Source organism: Heterocephalus glaber, unplaced genomic scaffold (assembly GCF_053883595.1).
Source record: "Heterocephalus glaber isolate CG9 unplaced genomic scaffold, H.glaber_assembly_v1.0 deba00001451, whole genome shotgun sequence".
NCBI lineage: Eukaryota > Metazoa > Chordata > Mammalia > Rodentia > Bathyergidae > Heterocephalus > Heterocephalus glaber.
This window is the reverse complement of record NW_028258301.1, coordinates 562,698-582,379: the sequence shown is the minus strand read 5'-3', so window position 1 is coordinate 582,379 and position 19,682 is coordinate 562,698. Positions and strand designations below refer to the sequence as shown.

General features: G+C 40.3%; 1 protein-coding gene across 1 annotated transcript; it reads right to left on the bottom strand.

Moving 5' to 3' along the window:
• Positions 1-1,724: 1,724 nt before the first annotated feature.
• Positions 1,725-18,594, bottom strand: Coa7 (cytochrome c oxidase assembly factor 7). Its single transcript, XM_004869237.3, has 3 exons — positions 18,416-18,594; positions 15,276-15,416; positions 1,725-3,129 (listed from the first exon to the last, which is right to left on the bottom strand). Exons 1-3 carry the CDS (start codon positions 18,519-18,521, stop codon positions 2,681-2,683), a joined length of 696 nt encoding a protein of 231 aa, XP_004869294.1. The 5' UTR covers positions 18,522-18,594; the 3' UTR covers positions 1,725-2,680.
• Between the last annotated feature and the right edge of the window lie 1,088 nt (positions 18,595-19,682).

The following is a 19,682-nucleotide window of genomic DNA, read 5'->3' as shown; positions in this document are numbered from 1 at the left end:
CCAGAGATGGCTGGAACACATTGTTAAGAAGATGCTTAGTTTTGTGAGATACTGTGCTGAACTATCTTCCACTGAAGTGGCAGCACCACCTTGGATTCTCATCAGCAACGAGAGTTCTCATTGCTCCACATCACTGCCTGCATTTGATGTTGTTCAGTGTTCTGGGTTTTGACAATTCTAGGAAATGTCTAGTGGTCTTGTTGTTTTAATTTCCATTTTCCTGATGACATGTCATATGGGGTATCTTTTCATGCTTGTCACCCGTATATCTTTTTTTAGAATACTGAGGGAACTTGAGCCCTGCTACATGCTAGGCAAGTGCTCTACTTCTTGTACATCTTCTTTGTTGAGGTGTCTACCAAGGTCTTTGGCCCATTTTAAATCAAGCTGTTTGTTTTCTTATGGTTGAGTTTTAAGAGTTCACTGTGGTTTTGATGTACAATTCCCATATAATTTGTAAATTTAAGCATTGTTTCATATGCCTTTTGGCCTATAAAGGTTAAAGCATACAAAAAGGTACTTACATTTTACAAATAAGCTTGATATCTCTTAAAACCTTTCACTATAAAGTAGGATATAAGAAATAAAAGGAGACAAGGAAATTACAACAATTGTACTTTGTAAGAAGACTGCAACTTCCAGGACACAACTGAAGTTACCCAAGGTCATAAATTGACTTAATTGAGAAAGATAGGTACAGGAACCTGGCCGAGATAAGGACAGCTCCAATGTTAACAGTTGGCCGAAAGCGACAGACCTGGGGAGAATGAACCGCAAGACCTCTGACTTCTGCAGGTGCGGTTGAGCTTAGGTTCCATTCTCTAAGGTCTAGGTAGCATTTTCTAACCTAACAAGAGGCTCCCAACAGAAATCTAAACAATCAGTTTGTGTACGTGCTGAGGACAATCAGAGTTCTGGCAAAGGGAGTTACAGGCAGCCAGGAAAAGGCAAAGCCAAAGACGGAGTCAGAAGGCTTCAGTGAAGGACATGTGGATAACCGAGGCCAGGGCACCTGGAGGCTCAACAAACAAAGGCCTCACTGGATTGGCAGGATTTTCTTACTCAGAAATGAGATATTCATGCCCCTCTAAAGAATACCTTTGTTGTGCTTATACTGATAATTTCAGCAACACAGTCATTTTTTTTTAAATATAAAAACCCTAAACTGGGAGTCCCTTTAGCAACCTATTCAGGTCCTCTCCCAGGTTCAACAACCTGAGGGCTGTTTGCTTTCACATTTCAATAAAGGCTGCTTTGTGCTTTTGCTCTCTAATACTTTTGCTCAGTGTGTACTATACTCTTTGCCTTTGTCTAATAAACCCTACTCATTTTTCTGGCATATCCTGAAAATTCTTTTTCCGCAATGGGAGTCAGCAAGCCTGCGACAGTGGGGTGGGTTAAGTTTGGGAAACACAGAAACCTGAGCCAGTGACACCTACATTTAGGAAAGTCCCTCTCCTCTACCAACTTGAGAAGCTGGATGGCTGCGTTTGCAAACCTTCTGAAGGCATGCCTTCCTTCTAGGACAGCTGCAAAGCTGAAAACTGTAGGTAGTGATACATGTAACGGTCCTGTTATCAGCATGAAAATGGCAAGCTTGCCCCCTGGTGACAAGTTAGGAGATAATAGAAAAAGCAAATATTCCTACAAGAAAAGGCACAGACACCATGAAGAACATACTCTACCTTACTTAAGACTCTGGAGAGACCACTAATCAAACAAGCTACAAACCAATCAAAATGGTTTATTCATAGCAACAGCTAAAAAAAAAAGTTCAGTTCCAGTGGGACATGTCACAAAATCTCTTTACAAACTCCTAGCTTGAGTTGTTCTGGGAATAATGTCTCCTCAGCATGAGGACCAGTGCCAGGTGAATGCCCTGGAAATGCTAATTGTTTTCTGCTTTTTTTTTTTTTTTTTGAGATGAGGTCTATGTAGTCCAGGCTGGCCTTGAACTCACAGCAATCCTCCTACCTCGGCCTCCAAGTGCTAGGATTACAGGTGTGTGCCATTACACCTGGCAGAGATGCTAATTTTAACTGTGACTACCTTCTAGAAGGCAGGCTTATGCTTCATCTTCTTCAGCAACCCTGACGTATAACCACCTTTAACCTTTTATGTTACATATCCCTCCTGATCTCTATGAATTTATAGGAAGATTGAAAAAGCCCACACCAATAATTACATAAATCAGAGGGTAGCAGTTGTGACTATTTAACTGTTCTTAGCTCCTTAAAACTTATATTACATAAACCAAGATACTTTCTGATTTTCAAGCCTTTCAGCTAAAATAATACTAATAATGAATATGGTGTCTGATTTCTTCACGGCTTGTGGCTGCTAATTTTTCCAGCTTTCTGCTATTTGTCTCCTCACTACCCAAATTTCTATTGCACTCTAATTTGCTGCTACTTTTGACAGAGCTGCAAGAGTGTGAAAATTAAGACTCCATAAATTTGGTTTTCTTCACAGAATTCAACCAGATAAAGGATTATTGACTGAAATACGCACTGCAGGCCACATCCTAGTAGGTGACACTCTGGGATAAGTAGATCTACGTAATCAGCTGCTGAAATCAAGTCCCAAGTTCTGCTCCAGGAGGTTATCTGTCAAGGGCTGCATCAGGTCTCAAACAAGGTGCCAGCCTCAAACTGCTGCCTGGGGAGCAGGATGAGCTACATCACCCAAATGTTAAGGGCTGAACACTTTTCTGCTGTTCTTTGTGCAGCTGCCGGGCCCGATCTTTTAGCACTTCGGCCTTCGCCTCATCCTTATCAACACCATCCCCCAGCTTGTACATGCGACTGGCATTGACACAGCCCCAGATATGGCCCAGGTCACAGGCTTTCATCGAGTATTTACAAGCCAGGGCCATGTCCTTGGGGAAGCCAGGAGCACCCTGCAGGAGCATGGCACTGAGATTGAAGCAGCTGGGGGCAAAGCCGCCATCACAGGCCTTTGCGTAGTAGTCCCTGGCCTTCCCCAGGTCGGGCTGGCCATCCTCATTGACCTTTCCGCTGTGAGTCAGGAGACCGACATTGTGACAGGCTTCCACAGACTTCTTGCCAGGCTTCTCACACGCCATCAGAAAGCAGCTGAAGGCAGCTTTCAGGTCCTGAGTCAGTCCACCTTTGAGGACAGAAAGCAAAGGAGAAAGTAAACCTAAGCCAAGACAGAAACTAGTTGTCTCAGGACAAAGTCAGGGGACAATTCCTGAAAGTCCACTTCCTATGAGCTAAGGCAACACGAGCAGAAGGCAGCCTGGCACAGTGCAGAACTTTCAGCATTTATAACCATAAACTCTCTTTAAATGCTAACTTGTGAGGAAGCCCAAAGAGTTAAAGGAGGTAAAAACTGGGAACGACAGTAAGAATATGGTATTCTATAACCACTCAACTAAATGTTCATTCATTTAAATATACAGTTGACCAATACATTTAAATATACAACTTAATCCATCTGGAGATTCAACCAATCTCAGATCAAAAATATTCAGAAAAAAAATGATTTCTGAACTGGACATGTTTATATTTTCCCCTATTCATTATTCCTAAAGTAATACATAGTATAACAACTATTTACATTGTATTAGGTATTATAAAGTAATCTAGAGATGATTTAAAAGTATACAGGAGGGCTGCAAAGGTTACATGGAGACACTGCGCCATTTTATATAAGGAATTTGAGCCATTGACAATTCTGGTATCTGCAGGGGTCCTGGAACCAAACTCCCAGCTACTGAGGGATGACAGTATGATGAATGTCTATTATTTGCCAACTACTGCGCTATGTCTTGAGGAACAGACATTCTCCCGCCCTTGAAGATCTTATGGTCTAATGGGATATATTAAACCAGCATACAAAAAATGTATCATCATGTGACAAGTATATGGAGTAGTAGTGTCTTTGTCCTATGAGAATACATGACGCCCCTGCCCGCAGGTAAGGTCAAGGAAAGTTCTCCTAAAGAAGTGACATCAGAGCTCTGATATAATGAAAAGAGGCAAAAGAAAACAGGTGAGGGGGGCCGGGGATTTAGCTCAGTGGCACCGCACCTGCTTCACAAGCTCAAGGTCCTGAGTTCGATCCCCAGTACCAAAAACAATAACAACAATAAAAAAACAAAAAACAAACAGAAAACAGGTGAGGGATTTTCTGGCCGGGGGAATAACATACAAAGAGAAAAAGGGCCACTGTGACTAGAACCCAGAAACCACTGAAGAAGCAAGGCCAGAGAGGCAGACAGAGCCAGATCACGCAGGGTCTGGTGGGTCATATTCAGGACTCCGGATTTAACCCTAAAAGCAATGAGAAACTGCTAACAAGTGATATGATTAAGTAGAGGTAGTGACAGGGATTACTTTATTTATTTATTTTTTTGCACACAAAATTTCAAATCCCCATGTATGATTGCTTATTCTCAAAAATCAATCAATCAATCAATCAATCAATCAAACAAACATTAAACTCACTATGTAGCACAGGTTGGCCCTGAACTCACTGAGATCCTCCTGCCTCAGCCTTCCAAGTGCTGGGATTACAGGCATGCACCACCATGGCCAGCAAATATGTGGAAATTAAGCAACACACTACTAAATAACCAATGGGTCAAAGAAGAATCAGAAATCATCTTAAGACAAATAAAAACGGAAACAGAATATACTCAAACTTATGGGATATAGCAAAAGCAATGTTAAGAGGGGTCTACAGCAATAAATGTCTATGTTAAGCAAAAAAGACCTCAAATAAATAACCTAACTTTACACCTCAAGAAATTAAGCTGAAAGTCAGAAGGAAAAAATAAGAAATATCAGAGCACAGAAAAGATCGATTAAATTATGAAAATCAGTAGCATTTGTATATACTAACAATGAACTATATGAAAAAGAACTCAAGAAAACAAATCATCTGTAGTCCCAGATACTTGGGAAGCTGAAGCAGGAGGATGCCTTGAGTCCACAAGCTTGAGACCAGTGAAGCCCCATCTCAAAAAGTAAGGAAAAATTGCAAGCGCAAGGTCCTAAGTTTGATCCCCGGTACAAAAAAAAAAAAAAGAGAGAGAGAGACAAATAATTTCACAATAGCATCTAAAAAGTAAAACTAGGGGCTGTAGTGTAGCTCAGTGGTAAAGTGTATGCTTTGCACATGTGAGGCCCTGAGTTAATCCTCATGACCAAAAATATAAATACACATATAAATAATTTACAAATATATTTAGCCAAGAAGGTAAAAGATCTGCACACTGAAAATTATAAAACACTGATGAAAGAAACTGAAGACAACCCATATAAAAACAAAAAGCTTCATGGACTAGAAGAATATTGTTAAAATGTCCATACTACTCAAAAGTGATCTTCAGATTCAATGTAATCCTTATCAAAACTCCAATGGCATTTTCCACAATATAGAAAAAACAACCCTAAATTCATAAGGAACCAGAAAAATCCCCAAAAGCCAAAGCAATGTTGAGTAAAAAGACCAAAGGCAATACACTACTTATTTTCAAAATATACCACAAAGCTTAGTATCAAACTATTATGGCTGGCTGGGGATTTAGCCCAGTGGTGCTGCCGCCTGCCTCGCAAGTGTAAGGTCCTGAGTTCGATCCCCGATATCCAAAAAAAAAAAAAAAGGAAAGAAAACATTCACATCCATGCAATTAGGAATGAAAAGGGTGAAATCACAATAGATCCTGTAGAAATCCAGAAGATCACTAATACCTACTTCAAGAACCAATATTCTAATAAGGTGGAAAACACAGAAGAAATGGACAGATTCCTGGTTACATAGGAATTATCAAAGCTGAATCAGGAAGATATGAAAATTCTAAATGAACCAGTATCAGTCAATGAAACCGAACATGTAATTAAAAACCTACCAACAAAAAAAGCCCAGGCCCTGACAGATTCACTGCTGAATTCTACAAGAACTTTAGAGAAGGCCTAATGCCGCTATTTCTCAAACTCTTTAATGAAATTGAAATGGAAGCATTACTCTGATACCAAAGCCAGAGAAGGATCCAACCAAAAAAGAGAACCTCAGGCCAATCTCCCTAATGAACATAGACTCAAAACTCCTCAATAAAATAATGGTGAACAAAATGCAGCAAATCATCAAGAAGGTAATACACCATGACCAAGTAGGAGTCATCCCAAGGATGCAGGGATGGTTCAACATATCCAAATCAATAAACATAATACACTATATTATCAGACCCAAGGACAAAAACCATATGATCATCTCAACAGATGCAGAAAAAGTGTTTGACAAGGTCCAATACCCATTCACGATAAAAACCCTACAGAAAATTGAAATAGATGGTCTTTATCGCTTGTTTTTTTTGTTTTGTTTTGTTTTTGGTACCAGGGATCGAATTCGGGACCTTGTGCTTGTGAGGCAGGTGGCAGAACCACTGAGCTAAATCCCCAGCCCATGATGGTCTTAATCTCAATCTGATAAAAGCCATCTGACAAACCAACAGCCAATATCATACTAAATGGACAAATTGAAAGCTTTCACTCTAAAATCAGGAACCAGACTAGGATGTCCACTATCACCACTCTTATTCAATATAGTTCTGGAAACACTACCCAGAGCAATTAGACAAGAGGAAAAAAAAAAAAGGAAGAAGGACAAGAATGGAAGAAGTTATCATTATTTACAAATGACTTGATACTGTACATGGAAGACCCCAAAAACTCCACCAAAAGACTTCTAGATTTAATAACCAAATTCAATAGCATAGCTGGATACAAAGTTAATACTCAAAAATCAATAGCTTTCCTGTACACAAATAACAAACTCACTGAGAGAGAAATTAGGGAAACAACACCTTTCACAATAGCATCCTCCAAAAATGAAATACTCAGAAATCAATGTAACAAAGGAAGTTAAAAGACCTCTACATTGAAAACTACAGCATTCTGAAAATGGAGATCGAAGAGGATATCAGAAAATGGAAAGATATCCTTTGTTCCTGAGTAGGAAGAACAAATTATTGAAAATGGCCATACTTTGGCCAAATATAGTGAAAATTATTATACCGATTTAATACAATCTTGATCAAAATTCCAAGAGCGTATCTCACAGAATTAGAGAAAACAATCCTAAAATACATTTGGAGCCAAAAGAGACCTAGACTAGCAAAGGCAATTCTGGAAAACACAGGCAAGGCAGGGGGCGTCACAATCCCTGACTTGAAATTATACTACAAAGCTACTATGAAAAAAACAGCATAATACTGGCAAAAAACCCCAAAAACCCAGAAAACAAAAAAACAGACCTGAGGATCAACGGAACGGATTATAAGATGCAGAAACAACTCCAGACATACTCAGCTACCTTATCTTTAACAAAGAAGCCAAACAGCTTCACTGGAAGATAGCCTCTTTAATAAATGGTGCTGGAAAAACTGGCTTTCCACAAGCTAAAGATTAAAACTAGACGCATATCTTTCACCATGTACTAAAGTAAAATAAAAGTGAATCAAAGATCTAAATATGAAAACAGAAACACTAAATCTGATGGAAGATAGAATAGGTAGAAGTCTCGAAGACTGTGGTTTAGGCAAAGACTTTATGTACAAAACCCAATCGCACAGGAAATATTACAAAGAATCAACAACTGGGAGCTCATCTTATTAAAAATCTTTTGCAAAGTAGCTGTGGGACAGTGAGATGGGATTGTAAACGCCAGAGCGAGCGAGGTTCTGCTGCCCCGAGGCCGCCACCGTGCGGAGACCTGGGGGAAGCCGCCGTCAATATGTCTGATCAGGTGCCGAGCCCCACTTCTGCCTCCTCGGACCCCGGAGGACCCCATCCGCCTCCTTGCAGAGGACTGAGCGCAGATGCAGCCTTAGGCCCCGATTATGTAACGGGAGAGAAACCAGGGCCGGGAGGCCTCGGGCCCTCAAACGCGTCTGGACTCCGCTTTGTGGTTCTTCGCTTTGTGGTTCTTCGGAAGGGAGGGCAGGAGGGTCCCCAGAGCCCGGACCGTGGGGGAGCGCGGGGCCGTAGCCTCCTTTCTCTGCTTAGCCTCCTTTCTCTGCTTAACCGTTTGTTACTCAGGATTAGTTCATCAACCCTCCAGTTGTAAGAGAACACCCAGAATAACCGAGAAACAAAGTAGAACAAAACTGTTAGTGCAACAAAAAAAAATTTCATCTGAACATTAAGCCAATAGATGACTGGGACTGTATTTTTGAGGAAAAGGATAGGAAAACTATGTGCGTATAGAGAATTTGCAGAACATTTGCAGACGTTGTCTGTTAATGGCAATGTTCTTCATCTCAGTGTCAGTGTTAGGAATTTGCTTGGTATTTGTACCGGTCAGGACTGACAGATTTTTCTTGACGTTTTCCTCATCCTGTTCTAGTTACATATATGTTTAATTTTTAATTCATAAGGTTTTTGTTTGCTCACACGACTTTGAGTTTTTAAAGTCGTTTTGGACCTTTTACTTGTTTAGTGATACTTACTCAAAAAACGGTTTTTCATTCAACTCCAGGATGTCCCTGAACTTTTAAATTTAACACACTTACTCCCTTGGGTTTTGTTTTTTGGGGGGCAGGGTACTGGGGATTGAACTCAGGACCTTGTGCTTGCCAGGCAGGCGATGGAACCACTGAGCTAAATCCCTGGCCCTCCCTTGGGTTTTAACCCAGTTTTGTACCATTTGGTGAGAGCAAGTAACTTTTTTTTTGTGGATTGCTATTATTGTACAAAATGTATACTCATTTAAAAAATTTATCATAATCTAAATTAGTTTTGGATGGATTTACTTACTTATAATCTAGATTAAGTCCCAGATTGTTTTGGGGATGGCATTATAAGTGTCTCTCAGGACAGTTATTTACTTTTTTTTATAATAGGGAGGAAAGAACAGCAGTAAATGCTTAGTTTCATCAGCTTTTTATTTTCATGCTAAAAAGTAGCTACAGGAAAACATGTTGACATTTATTTATGAAAGCCTTGGTGAAAGACCAGTATCCAGAAAGAATTAGGAAATAAGATGTAGGATTATTTTTGCTTCAATTTGAAGGCAGGTCATTTAGGAAGTATGTGAAGAGAGAAATAAAGGACCTAGACAAGCATTCTTTTCAGGGGGTCTGTGAGGCCAGAACTATTGCATGTTAATACTAGGATGTCATTTCATTTTTTCTCTCTCATTCTTTCATGAGTGTTCAGTGAAGTTTTCTAGAAACTAACCTGACCTGTGATATCACAACAGATTGAAATGTGGAAGCAGATGTGAAAATCCAGCTGCTTTCTATTGAGCCAGACATGAAGGGAATTTGAAAAAATGTGAAACAGTGCCACTCTTTTCACTAATTTTGTTTTGAAAAAGATTTTTAATAAAATGTTATTGTTAACATTAAAAAAAAAAACTTTTGCAGGGCCGGAGATTTAGCTCAGTGGTTCTGCCGTCTGCCGCCTGCAGGAGCAAGGACCCGAGTTCAATCCCTGCTACCCCGCCCCCCCCCAAATCTTTTGCACAGCAAAGGAAACCACTAACAGAGTGAAGAGATAACCCACAGTGTGGGGAAAAAATTTTTTCAGCTGTTCCTCAGACAAAGGACTACTATCTAGAATATATAAAGAACTAAAAAAAATCAGACTCCCAAAATTTAAAGACCCAATTCAAAAATGAGGATCTGAAATAGACACTTCTCAGATGAAGGAGTAGAAACAGCAAATAAATATATGAAGAAATATTCAAGCTTCCTGGTCATTTGAGAGATGCAAATTAAAACAATGCTGAGATTCCATCTCACTCCAGAAAGAATGGTTGTTACCAAGAAATTAATGAATAACAAATACTAGAGGGGCTGTGGGGAAAAAAAGAACCCTTCTCCACTGTTGGTGGGAGTGTAGACTCGTGCAACAACTGTGGATATCAGCATACAGATTCCTCAAAAATCTAAAACTAGAGGTTCCATTCAACTCAGCTATTCCCTTTCTTTGTATGGTCCCCAAAATATTAAAAGCATCATACCACAGCGATATATGCACATCCACATTTATAATGATAATGGCACAGTTTGTAATAGCTAAATCTTGGAAACAACCCAAATGCCCATTAACTGATGAATGGGTAAAGAAGATGTGGGTGTTTTTTTTAATGCAATGGAGTACTACTCTGCCATAAAGATGAGCTTGAGACATTCCTAGCTAAAGGTACCTAGTATGGTACCTTATGACCATACTCTTAAGTGAAATAAATTGGGCACACATATTTAAATATCACATTTTTCTCTGGTGTGAGAAACCAACAATGAAAATAAGGACTAAAATGTATAATAGATATTGGGAAATGGGAAGAAAATGTTCAAATGAGAAGAGGAACAAGCGAGGGGGTAGGGGGTAGGGGGAAAGGAAAGAAGGGACAAGGAAAAAAAAGAGAAAATAGAAGGAAAAATGGAAACAAAGCTTTTTTTTTTACAAAGCTTTTTTAAATAAAGGGGAAGAGATGTCAAAAGGAGTGGGGGAATGGGGAAAAAAAAGAAGCAGCAAGATATATCATGTACAGGTACAACATTATGTATATCTAAAATGTACCAATAAAAGTTTTGCTTTAAAAAAAAAATGCTTCTGAAGCTTTTGAAAGCAAAAAAAAAAAAGCTTCTATAGCTTTTGAAAGCAAACCAAACCAAAGCAAACAAACAAAAAAACCCCAGCATGGCATGACCATAAAAACAGACAATATAAACCAGTGGAACAGAATACAAAATCCAGAAATAAATCCATGCTTTTTATGATCAACTGATCTTTGACAAAGGTACCATGAATACACAGCAAGGAAGGCACAGTCTCTTCAATACATACTATCAGGAAAAGTGGATATCTACATGTAGAAAAATGTAATCAGACCTTTATCTCACACCATATACAAAAATAAACTTAAGGGCCAGGGGATTTAGCTCAGTCGTTTTGCCGCCTGCTGGACCCAAGTTCGATCCCAGTACCAATAAATAAAGAAATAAATAAATAAACTTAAAATGGATTAAGACTACTAGAAGAAAACAGTGAAAAAGCTTCTGATATCGGTCTGGGCAATGGTTTTTTGGATGTGACTCCCAAAACACAGGAAACAAAAAGAAAGACAGACAAATGTTCTGAGTCTGCTTTCTGATGCTGTAACAGAATACCACAACTGGGTAACATAACTACCAAAGCTGAACCAAGAAGATATAAGAATCTTGAATAATGCAATATCAGTCAAAGAAATTGAAGAAGTAATTTTAAAACTACTAAGAAAAACCCAGGTCCCAACAGATTCACTGCCAAAGTCTACAAGAACTTTACCAAATATCTAACCCCAATACTCCTCAAAACTTTAATGAAATTAAAAGGGAAGAAGTATTCCCAAAGTCATTCATGAAAGCAAGTATTACCCTGATTCCAAACCCAGAAAAGGACCCAACTGAAAAAGAGAACTATAGGCCAATCTCTTTAATGAACATAAATGAAAAAATCCTCAACATGACAAGGACAAACAGAATATAGCAAATGATCAAAAAGATCATACATCATAACCAAGTAGGATTTATCCCAGGGATGCAGGGATGGCTCAACATATGCAAATCAATAAATGCAATACAGTACTACTTACACAGAAGCAAGGACAAAAACCACATAACCATCTCAACAGATGCAGTAAACACATTTGACAAAATCCAACATTCATTCCTGATCAAAAACCCTAAATAAAATATGTACAGAACATTGTTCTTTTTTGGAAACAGGATCTTGCTCTATAGTTCAGGCTGACCCTGAACTCACTATGCAGCCCAGGCTGGCCTCAAACTTCTAGCAATCTTCCTGCTCCAGCTTCCCGAGGGCTGGGATTACAGGCATGCACCACCACACCTGGTCAAAAGGCCTTTATCTCAATTTGATATAGGCCTTCTATGACAAACCAACGGCCAACATCTTTTTTTTTTTTTTGGTACCGGGGATGGAACTCAGGACCTTGCACTTGGTGTGGCAGGCACCAGAACCACTGAGCTAAATCCCCAGCCCCTGTGGCCAACATCATATTAAAGGAAGAGAAGCTGAAAGCTTTCCCTTTAAAATCAGGAACAAGACAAAGATGTCACCACTTGCATTTAATACAGTTTTCACAACATGAGCCAGAGCAATTAGACAAGAGAAAAGGGATATGGATAGGAAAGGAAGAAATTATTATTATTTGCAGATAACATGATCCTCTACATAGATGACCCCAAAAACTCCACCTAAAGATTCCTAGAATAACCAAACTCAGTAGCATAGCATGACACAAAATCAACACTCAAAAAGCAATAGCGTTCCTGTACACCAATAATCAAATCACTGAGAGAGAAACTAGGGAAACAGTACCTTTCATAATACCACCAAGAAAATTAAATACTCAGAAATTAACCTAACCAAGGAAATTAAAGACTTCTACAGCAAAGACTTGAGTACTGTGAAAAAGGAGATCAAAGAGGAAATCAGAAAATGAAAAAATATCTCATTTTTGGATAGGCAGAACCAATACTGTCAAAATGGCCATACTTCCAAAACTATTATACAGTTTAATGCAATCCCAATCAAAATACCAAGAGCACTTCTCACAGAACTAGAGAAAGCAATCCTAAAATTCATATGGTACCAGAAGAGACCTAAAATAGCAAAAGCAATCCTAGGTAACAAGGACAAGGAGGAAGTATCACAATCACAGACTTCAAGTTATACTACAAAGCTACAGCGATAAAAACAGCACAGTATTGGCACCAAAAAAACCCCCCAAAAACACAGACTTGTAGATAAATGGAACAGAATAGAGGATGCAAAAACAACTCCAGGCACATGCAGCTATCTTATCTTTGACTAGGTGCAAAATATTTCTGCTGGAGGAAAAATAGCCTCTTTAACAAATGGTGCTGGGAATACTGGCTATCCAGATCCCAAAGATTGAACCTTAACCCATATTGTCACCATGCACTAAACTAAAATCTAAATGTATCAAAGATCTAAATATTAAAACAGATAACACTTAATCTGCTAGAATATAAAAGAGGTAAAACTCTTGAAAACACAGGCATAGGCAAGGACTTGCTGAACAGAACCCCAGTTATAGAAGAAAAAATACCAAGAATCAACAAATGGCATCACATCAAATTAAAAAGCTTCTTCACAGCAAAGGAAACAACCAACAGAGCAAAGAGACAATGTACAGAATGAGAGAAAAATTTTGCCAGTTACTCTTCAAAGGACTGATATCTAGAATATATAAAGAACTAAAAAAAATTAGATCCCCTAAATTTAAAGACTCAAAAAATGCACATATGAAGTGAACATACACTTCTCATATAAAGAAGTACAAATGGCCAATAAGTATATGAAAAAAATGCTCAGCATCACTGGCCATTTGAGAAATGCAAATTAAAACACTGAGATTTCATCTCACTGCAGAAAGTATGACTATCTTCAAGAAATCAAACAATAAATGCTGAAGAGGCTGCAGGGAAAAAGGAACCCTTCATTGTTGGTGGGACTATAAACTAGACTGGTAAAACCACTATGAAAATAGTATGGAAATTCCTCAAAAAAACTAAAACAAGAAATTCCATTTGACTCAGCTATTCCTCTTCTATCTTCCTGAAGGAGTTAAAGACATCATGTTAGAGTGATACATGCATACCCATGTTTACAGTAGCATAATTTATAATAGTTGAATCTTGAAAGCAGCCTATATGGCCATCAAAAAATGAATGCATTAAAAAATGTGGTACTTCTATACAATGGAGTACTACTCTGCCATAAAGAAGGATAAACTGGAATCATTTAAAGGAAAATGGGTGCACTTTGAGACCATAATGTTCAGTGAATTAAATCAGACACACAGGCTTAACTATCGTATGGTTTCTCTTATATGAGAAAGCCAATATATAAATAAAGTGCAAAATTAAAGACAGACAGTACGAGAAAAAAAAGAAAGTTATTGTAATCCAGCCCGACCAATCTATCTTAAAGTGTACCTTGATTTAGTATAAATTGTTTTATGCGTTTTAAATGTTTTTAGGCCTGTTAATCTGTTTATGATAATTAATTTGATAAAGACATAAAAGAAATAAATCTGATTCTGACAAAAAAAAAAAAACAGGGAAGGGTAGGGGAGAAAGGGGAAAACAAGAATTAAGATGCATTATATACATGTACCGATTCCCCAAAATGAATGTAAACATTATGTACTACAAACATGTACTAATAAAAATCTTTTTAAAAATAACCCATTAGCTGGGTATGGTGGTATAGGCCTGTAATCCCATCTACTTAGGAAGCTGAGGCAGGAGGATCAAATGTTTGAGGCCAGCCTGAGCAATTTAGTAAGACTCTGCCTCAAGATAAAATTTTAAAAGGGGGGTTGGGATGTAGCCCAGTGGTCCCTGGGTTCAATCCCCAGTACCACCAAAAAAAAAAAAAAAAAGAATCCAGATAAATATAAGAGACCCGAACAGACATTTCCGAAAAGACATAAAACCGGCCAACAGATTTGTGACAAAATGTTCAATGTTACTAGTCAGGGAGATGAAAATCAAAACTACAATGAGATACCACCTCACATGTGTTAAAATAGCTATTACCAAGAAAATAAAAGGTAACAAGTATTGGTGAGGATGTGGAGGAACAGGTACCCTTACACTGTTGGTAAGAATATAAACTGGTACGGCACCATGGAAAACTACATGGCAATTCCTCAAAAACATAAAAATAGAATTGTTTTAAAATCTAGCAATCTACTTCTGGGTAGCTATCCAAAGGAAATGAAATCAGCATCTCAAGCAGGTATCTATACTCCCATGTTCATTGCAGCATAATTCACAATGCCAAAATATGGAATCAACCTAATTGTCCATCGACAGAAGAATGGATAAAGTGTAGATACACAATGGAATACTATTCAACCTTAAAAAAGAAAATTCTACCATTTGTGACAACACTGATGAAATGCCCTTATGATAGACATTTGCTAAGTGAAATAAGCCTGGCACAGAAAGACTAATGCATGATCTCACTAATATATCCAATCTAAAAAAGCCAAACTCATAGAAGCAGAGAGTAGAGTGGTAGTTGCCAGAGTCTGGGGAGTGGGGACTTGCTGGCCAAAGTGACAAAGTTTCAGTTGGGCAGAATGAGTAGATCTGAGGTACGGCATGGTGACTATTGTCTGAGGGCAGTTCTAAGGATAGTGCACAGCTTCTGGCTCAGATGTGATGCCAGTAATGGCCATAGAAAGCAGGCCCCTCGTACCTTTTCCAGTTATGTAATAGGCCCCCAGTTTGTAGCAGCTATCACTGTGTTTGTTGTCCTCACAGTTGAACTTCAGCACCTTAGCAGCTTCATCAAAATTCTTCTGGATCCCTTCCAGATAGTCCACCAGCCGATAGCAACCTGTGAGCAGAAGGCAAGAACTGTTCACACCTAGGGCTACTCCTCTGCTGTGTGGAGGGCTTGGATATGACAGGTCAGACTGAGCCTTTTGTTTAGGACCAGCTCCAGTTCTCCTCGAGTGTGGCAAGCTGCCCCCACCACAAAGAACACAGGTGGTCTCAGCCATTCCCACAAGTGGCCTTGTCTCCCCTTAGTCAGGGACTGGGTAATACACAGACTGGGGAGACCTTGGCCCCTGCCCTGGCTCTACCGCCCACCAGCTCTTCAGCTCCCTGTAGGTCTGACCCAAAGACCCACTGACTTCCATGACTGAAATGTTTCTAGCTTTGGAACCTCTCATTGAGTTCAGTAGTAAAAACATTAAAAAACCAAGAGCTCATAGGCTGATCTTGTAGCAGCAAGTCATGCAGTGATGACTGTGTCTTACTCCTTGACCAAGCTGGGAACTTAAAGCCCAAAGAGGAGTAGAAATAGCAGCTACCAAAAGAGCTGGAAAACAGGCTCCTCTCCCCACTCCTTGACAATCTCCCAGTCTCAGCAAGCTTCCCTTCTTAACATCTTTCCCCTCTCTCCCTCCCTCTTCATCCCCAATAATTACATAATTTCTGGCTCATTTTCATTCAACAAATATTTGAACAACCATATATATCCATGTACCAGATACACAGATGCTGGGAATAATCACTTGCTCTCCTAAAATGTACACTGTAGGGGAGGAAATATAATAAGTGAACCAGATGTATTCAATCAATAAATGTTACGATTAAAATAAAGCAGGATGACGAGTTTGTTGTACACAATGCAAGAAATAACTACTATAGACAGGGCCACCAAGGAAGGTCTCACCAAGAACTGTGACAGCTGAGCTGAGACCAAAATAAGAAGCACTAGATGCATAAAGACAATGAGGGGCTGAAAATGTAGCTCAGTGGAAGAGAAAAACACAAAGTCCTGGGTTCTATCAGCACAGCAAAATACATATAAAGACAATAAAATGGCAAGGAGGCAGAAAGTCCTGGCAAAAAGAAGCATTAATACAAATATCTGAAGAAATCAGCCTGGCATGAATAAAGTATAACATGGCTGAGGAGTGAGATAAGAAATGAGAGTGAGGGGCCGGGGATTTAGCTCAATGGTTCCACCGCCTGCCCTGCAAGCGCAAGGACCCGAGTTTGATCCCCAGTACCAAAAAAAAGAAAAAGAAAAAGAAATGAGAGGGAGGCAAGGACCAGATCAAAGGGCCTTGCAGAGTATCAGAAAGAGTTTTGTGGGGATTTTCATTTTGTTTTTCCAGTACTGGGGATTGAACCTAGGGCCTTGTGTATAATAGGCAAGCACTATACCACTGGTTTACATCCCCAGCTCTACATAGGATTTTACCTTAAATGCAACAGTAAAACCACCAGAGAGAGAGTTTTAAGAAAAGAAGTGGGCCTGAGGATGTAGCTCAGGTGCAGAGCACTTGCCCAGTATGTGCAGGCCCCTGGGTTCAATTCCCAGAACCGTGTGTGTGTGTGTGTGTGTGTGTGTGTGTGTGTGTGAGAGACAAGATTAAATTTGCATTTTAAAATGTTGGGGTATATATGTTTGTGTATGACTGGATGAACGATGAACAGGAAGACAGTTAAGTGTATGAGGGAATACACTTAGGTAATGATAACAATAGATTTTAAGGGCAAACACAACCGGACAGCAAGATTAAGACTTTCAAGGAACTAATAATTCAGGAATTATAGTAACCACAGCCCCTTCTCAGGTCTCCTTCTAATTCCTGCAGCCAGTCCTTAGTATGGCCATCTTCCTCCTCTCTGTGTATTCTCAACAGCACACTACCATGAACTTTCTGCTCAAACAATATACCTAAAGAATCAAGTTTAAATTCCTTCCCCTGGCCTCCAAAGCCTGATGTATTGTGGCCCAAGCTCCTTCTTCAAACTTAATGCTAGGGGCTGGGGATATAACACAGTGGTACAGCACTTGCCTAGTGTGTGTGAAGCCCTGAGTTCAATCCCCAGAACTGCCAAAAAAAAAAAAAGAAAAGAAAAGAAACACACACACACACACCACTTAATTCTGAATACGTCCTGACTTTAACCTTCCAAAAGAGTACTCTTCTCTCACCACATCCACTCAACCAACATGTGCTTGGACCTCTAGACTGCCCCAAACCACACTGCTTCTCTGTAACTCCAATTCCTTTGAAATTTGTTTAAAATCAGGACATGAATTAGTTCTCAAAGAACAATCTGAGGGTCTTTTTCAGCCATCATACTGTAGAGCCACTCTGTGTAGTTGGTCAGCTTCATAAAATAGTTAAGTCATACTATGGAAACAAGCCTACGTGCTATTAGAAGGTAGAGCCCGTGCCGTTTTACCCCTTTAAAAAAAATAATAAAATAGGGGGGGAAAACACCCTAAAGACTTTGGCTCCTCCAGGTGGCCGTCTCTGGTCGCCATCATCCACCCATACACTCCATCAACTCAACGTCCACACTGCACACGAGGCACATTCTGCCGGAGCTCTGCCTACTGGATCCGCGTGATTCACTCTCTCACCTTCTTCAAGGCTTTGTTCAAATGCACTTTGATCACTTTACAATCCTGCTCCAGAACTCCTGATATCCGTCCCCTACTTCTTTTCCCCACTACACTATCAGTATTTAACGCGCGTTTCACTTACTTCCTTATGCTTCCCGACCGACTCCCTCACTAGAATGTCAACTCACTGAGGTCAGAGCATTTCGTCCGCTCACTGATTAGCCCTAGTCCCTCTACCCCCAAACCCCTACTCGTCGGGCCCTCCCCTCGCCGCGACGCAGGTCCCCATCCCCGACCCGCGACTGTGTGGCACGAGATGCCCCTCCAGCCACACCAGGTCGTGAGTGTCCCACATGCCGCATCCTCCGCCCGCCACGCGACCCCCTCCAGGTCCCCTCCGTTCCCTAACAACCCGACACACGTGTCCCCAGCAGTCCCCAGGCTTTGAGGGCGGCGCTCACCTTCCGGGTCCTTCTCTTGGTAGCACTGGTAGTTGCACTCCACCTCCATATTCTTCAGAAAGGACTTCACCTGCTCCTCGTCCTGGAAGTCCACCAAGCCAGCCATAGCCCCGGCTGGCTCGACCGACGTCACCCAGAGCGCCCGCGGTCACGTGACCCCCGGGAGGGCCGGGGCGGGGTGGGCGGGGCGATGACGTCTGTGCTCTCTCCGCCCGCGACCCTGGGCTTCCCGTCAGCCCTCGCACAGTCCTTGGTACGCCCTTTTCCTATGTGTACCCCATTCTCAGAACTGGTGCAGGTCTTTGTGCAGTCAGTACCTTATCAGTGCCAGCTTTCTAGCCTTAATGACTTTCTTCCTGCAGTCATTTAGCCATTTATCCACGGATTCATCCATTAGTTCCGTAAACACTAAGCGCTGTGTACTCAAACAGGTGTTCGGTTCTGGGGATGAGAGGTAGAACTATGGTCCCTGCCTGTAAAGAACTTGAAATAATTGGTAAACATTTGTTCATTCGTCAAGCATTTTGAGTGTTTTCTCTGTGCCAGGTGTAGCGAGGTAAACAGATAATCGTAAGTCTACACAAATGCAGTGGAAAGCCTACTTTATCTCCGTATTTCTTTCAGACCTATCAGTGCCTGTGAGTCACCATGGGTAATGATGACTGGAACATAGCAGGAGTAGAGAATATAGTAATAACATTATTATAATAGCCTATCCTTTAACAGTGCTGAACTTTTGTGTTAGTCTGTAGTCTAAGAGCTGATACTAATGAACTTTTTTTTTTTTTTTTTTGGTACCGGGGATCGAACTCAGGTCCTTGAGCTTGCGCAGCAGGCAGCAAAACCACTGAGCTAAATCCTCGGCCCCACTAATTAACTCACTTAATTTTCACTGTGACACTCATTGTAACAATGTAGGTATTGTATCTACAGATGAGGAAACAGGTTCAGAAAGGTTTAGTTACTTGTCCACACCACCTAGCAAGGAGCAAGTTGGTGTGCAACAGGTATTTGTTAAATAAAAGAATGAAGTAGAAGAGAAATATGTCAAAGGATGCAGAAGAGGAATATGCTTATTGTTGCTTTTTGTTAGAATCATCAATTTCATAAAGCTGAAACAGAAAGGTCTCCAAAGACAAATCCTCTTCACTGGACTCCCATTCAGACCTAGTCGAGAGACCCTGGTGGAGCTCAATCCATGATTTCCCATCATCTATTGCAATGTTTCCCAAGGCTTCATTTTTATCCTAAAGGCAGTAAAGAATAA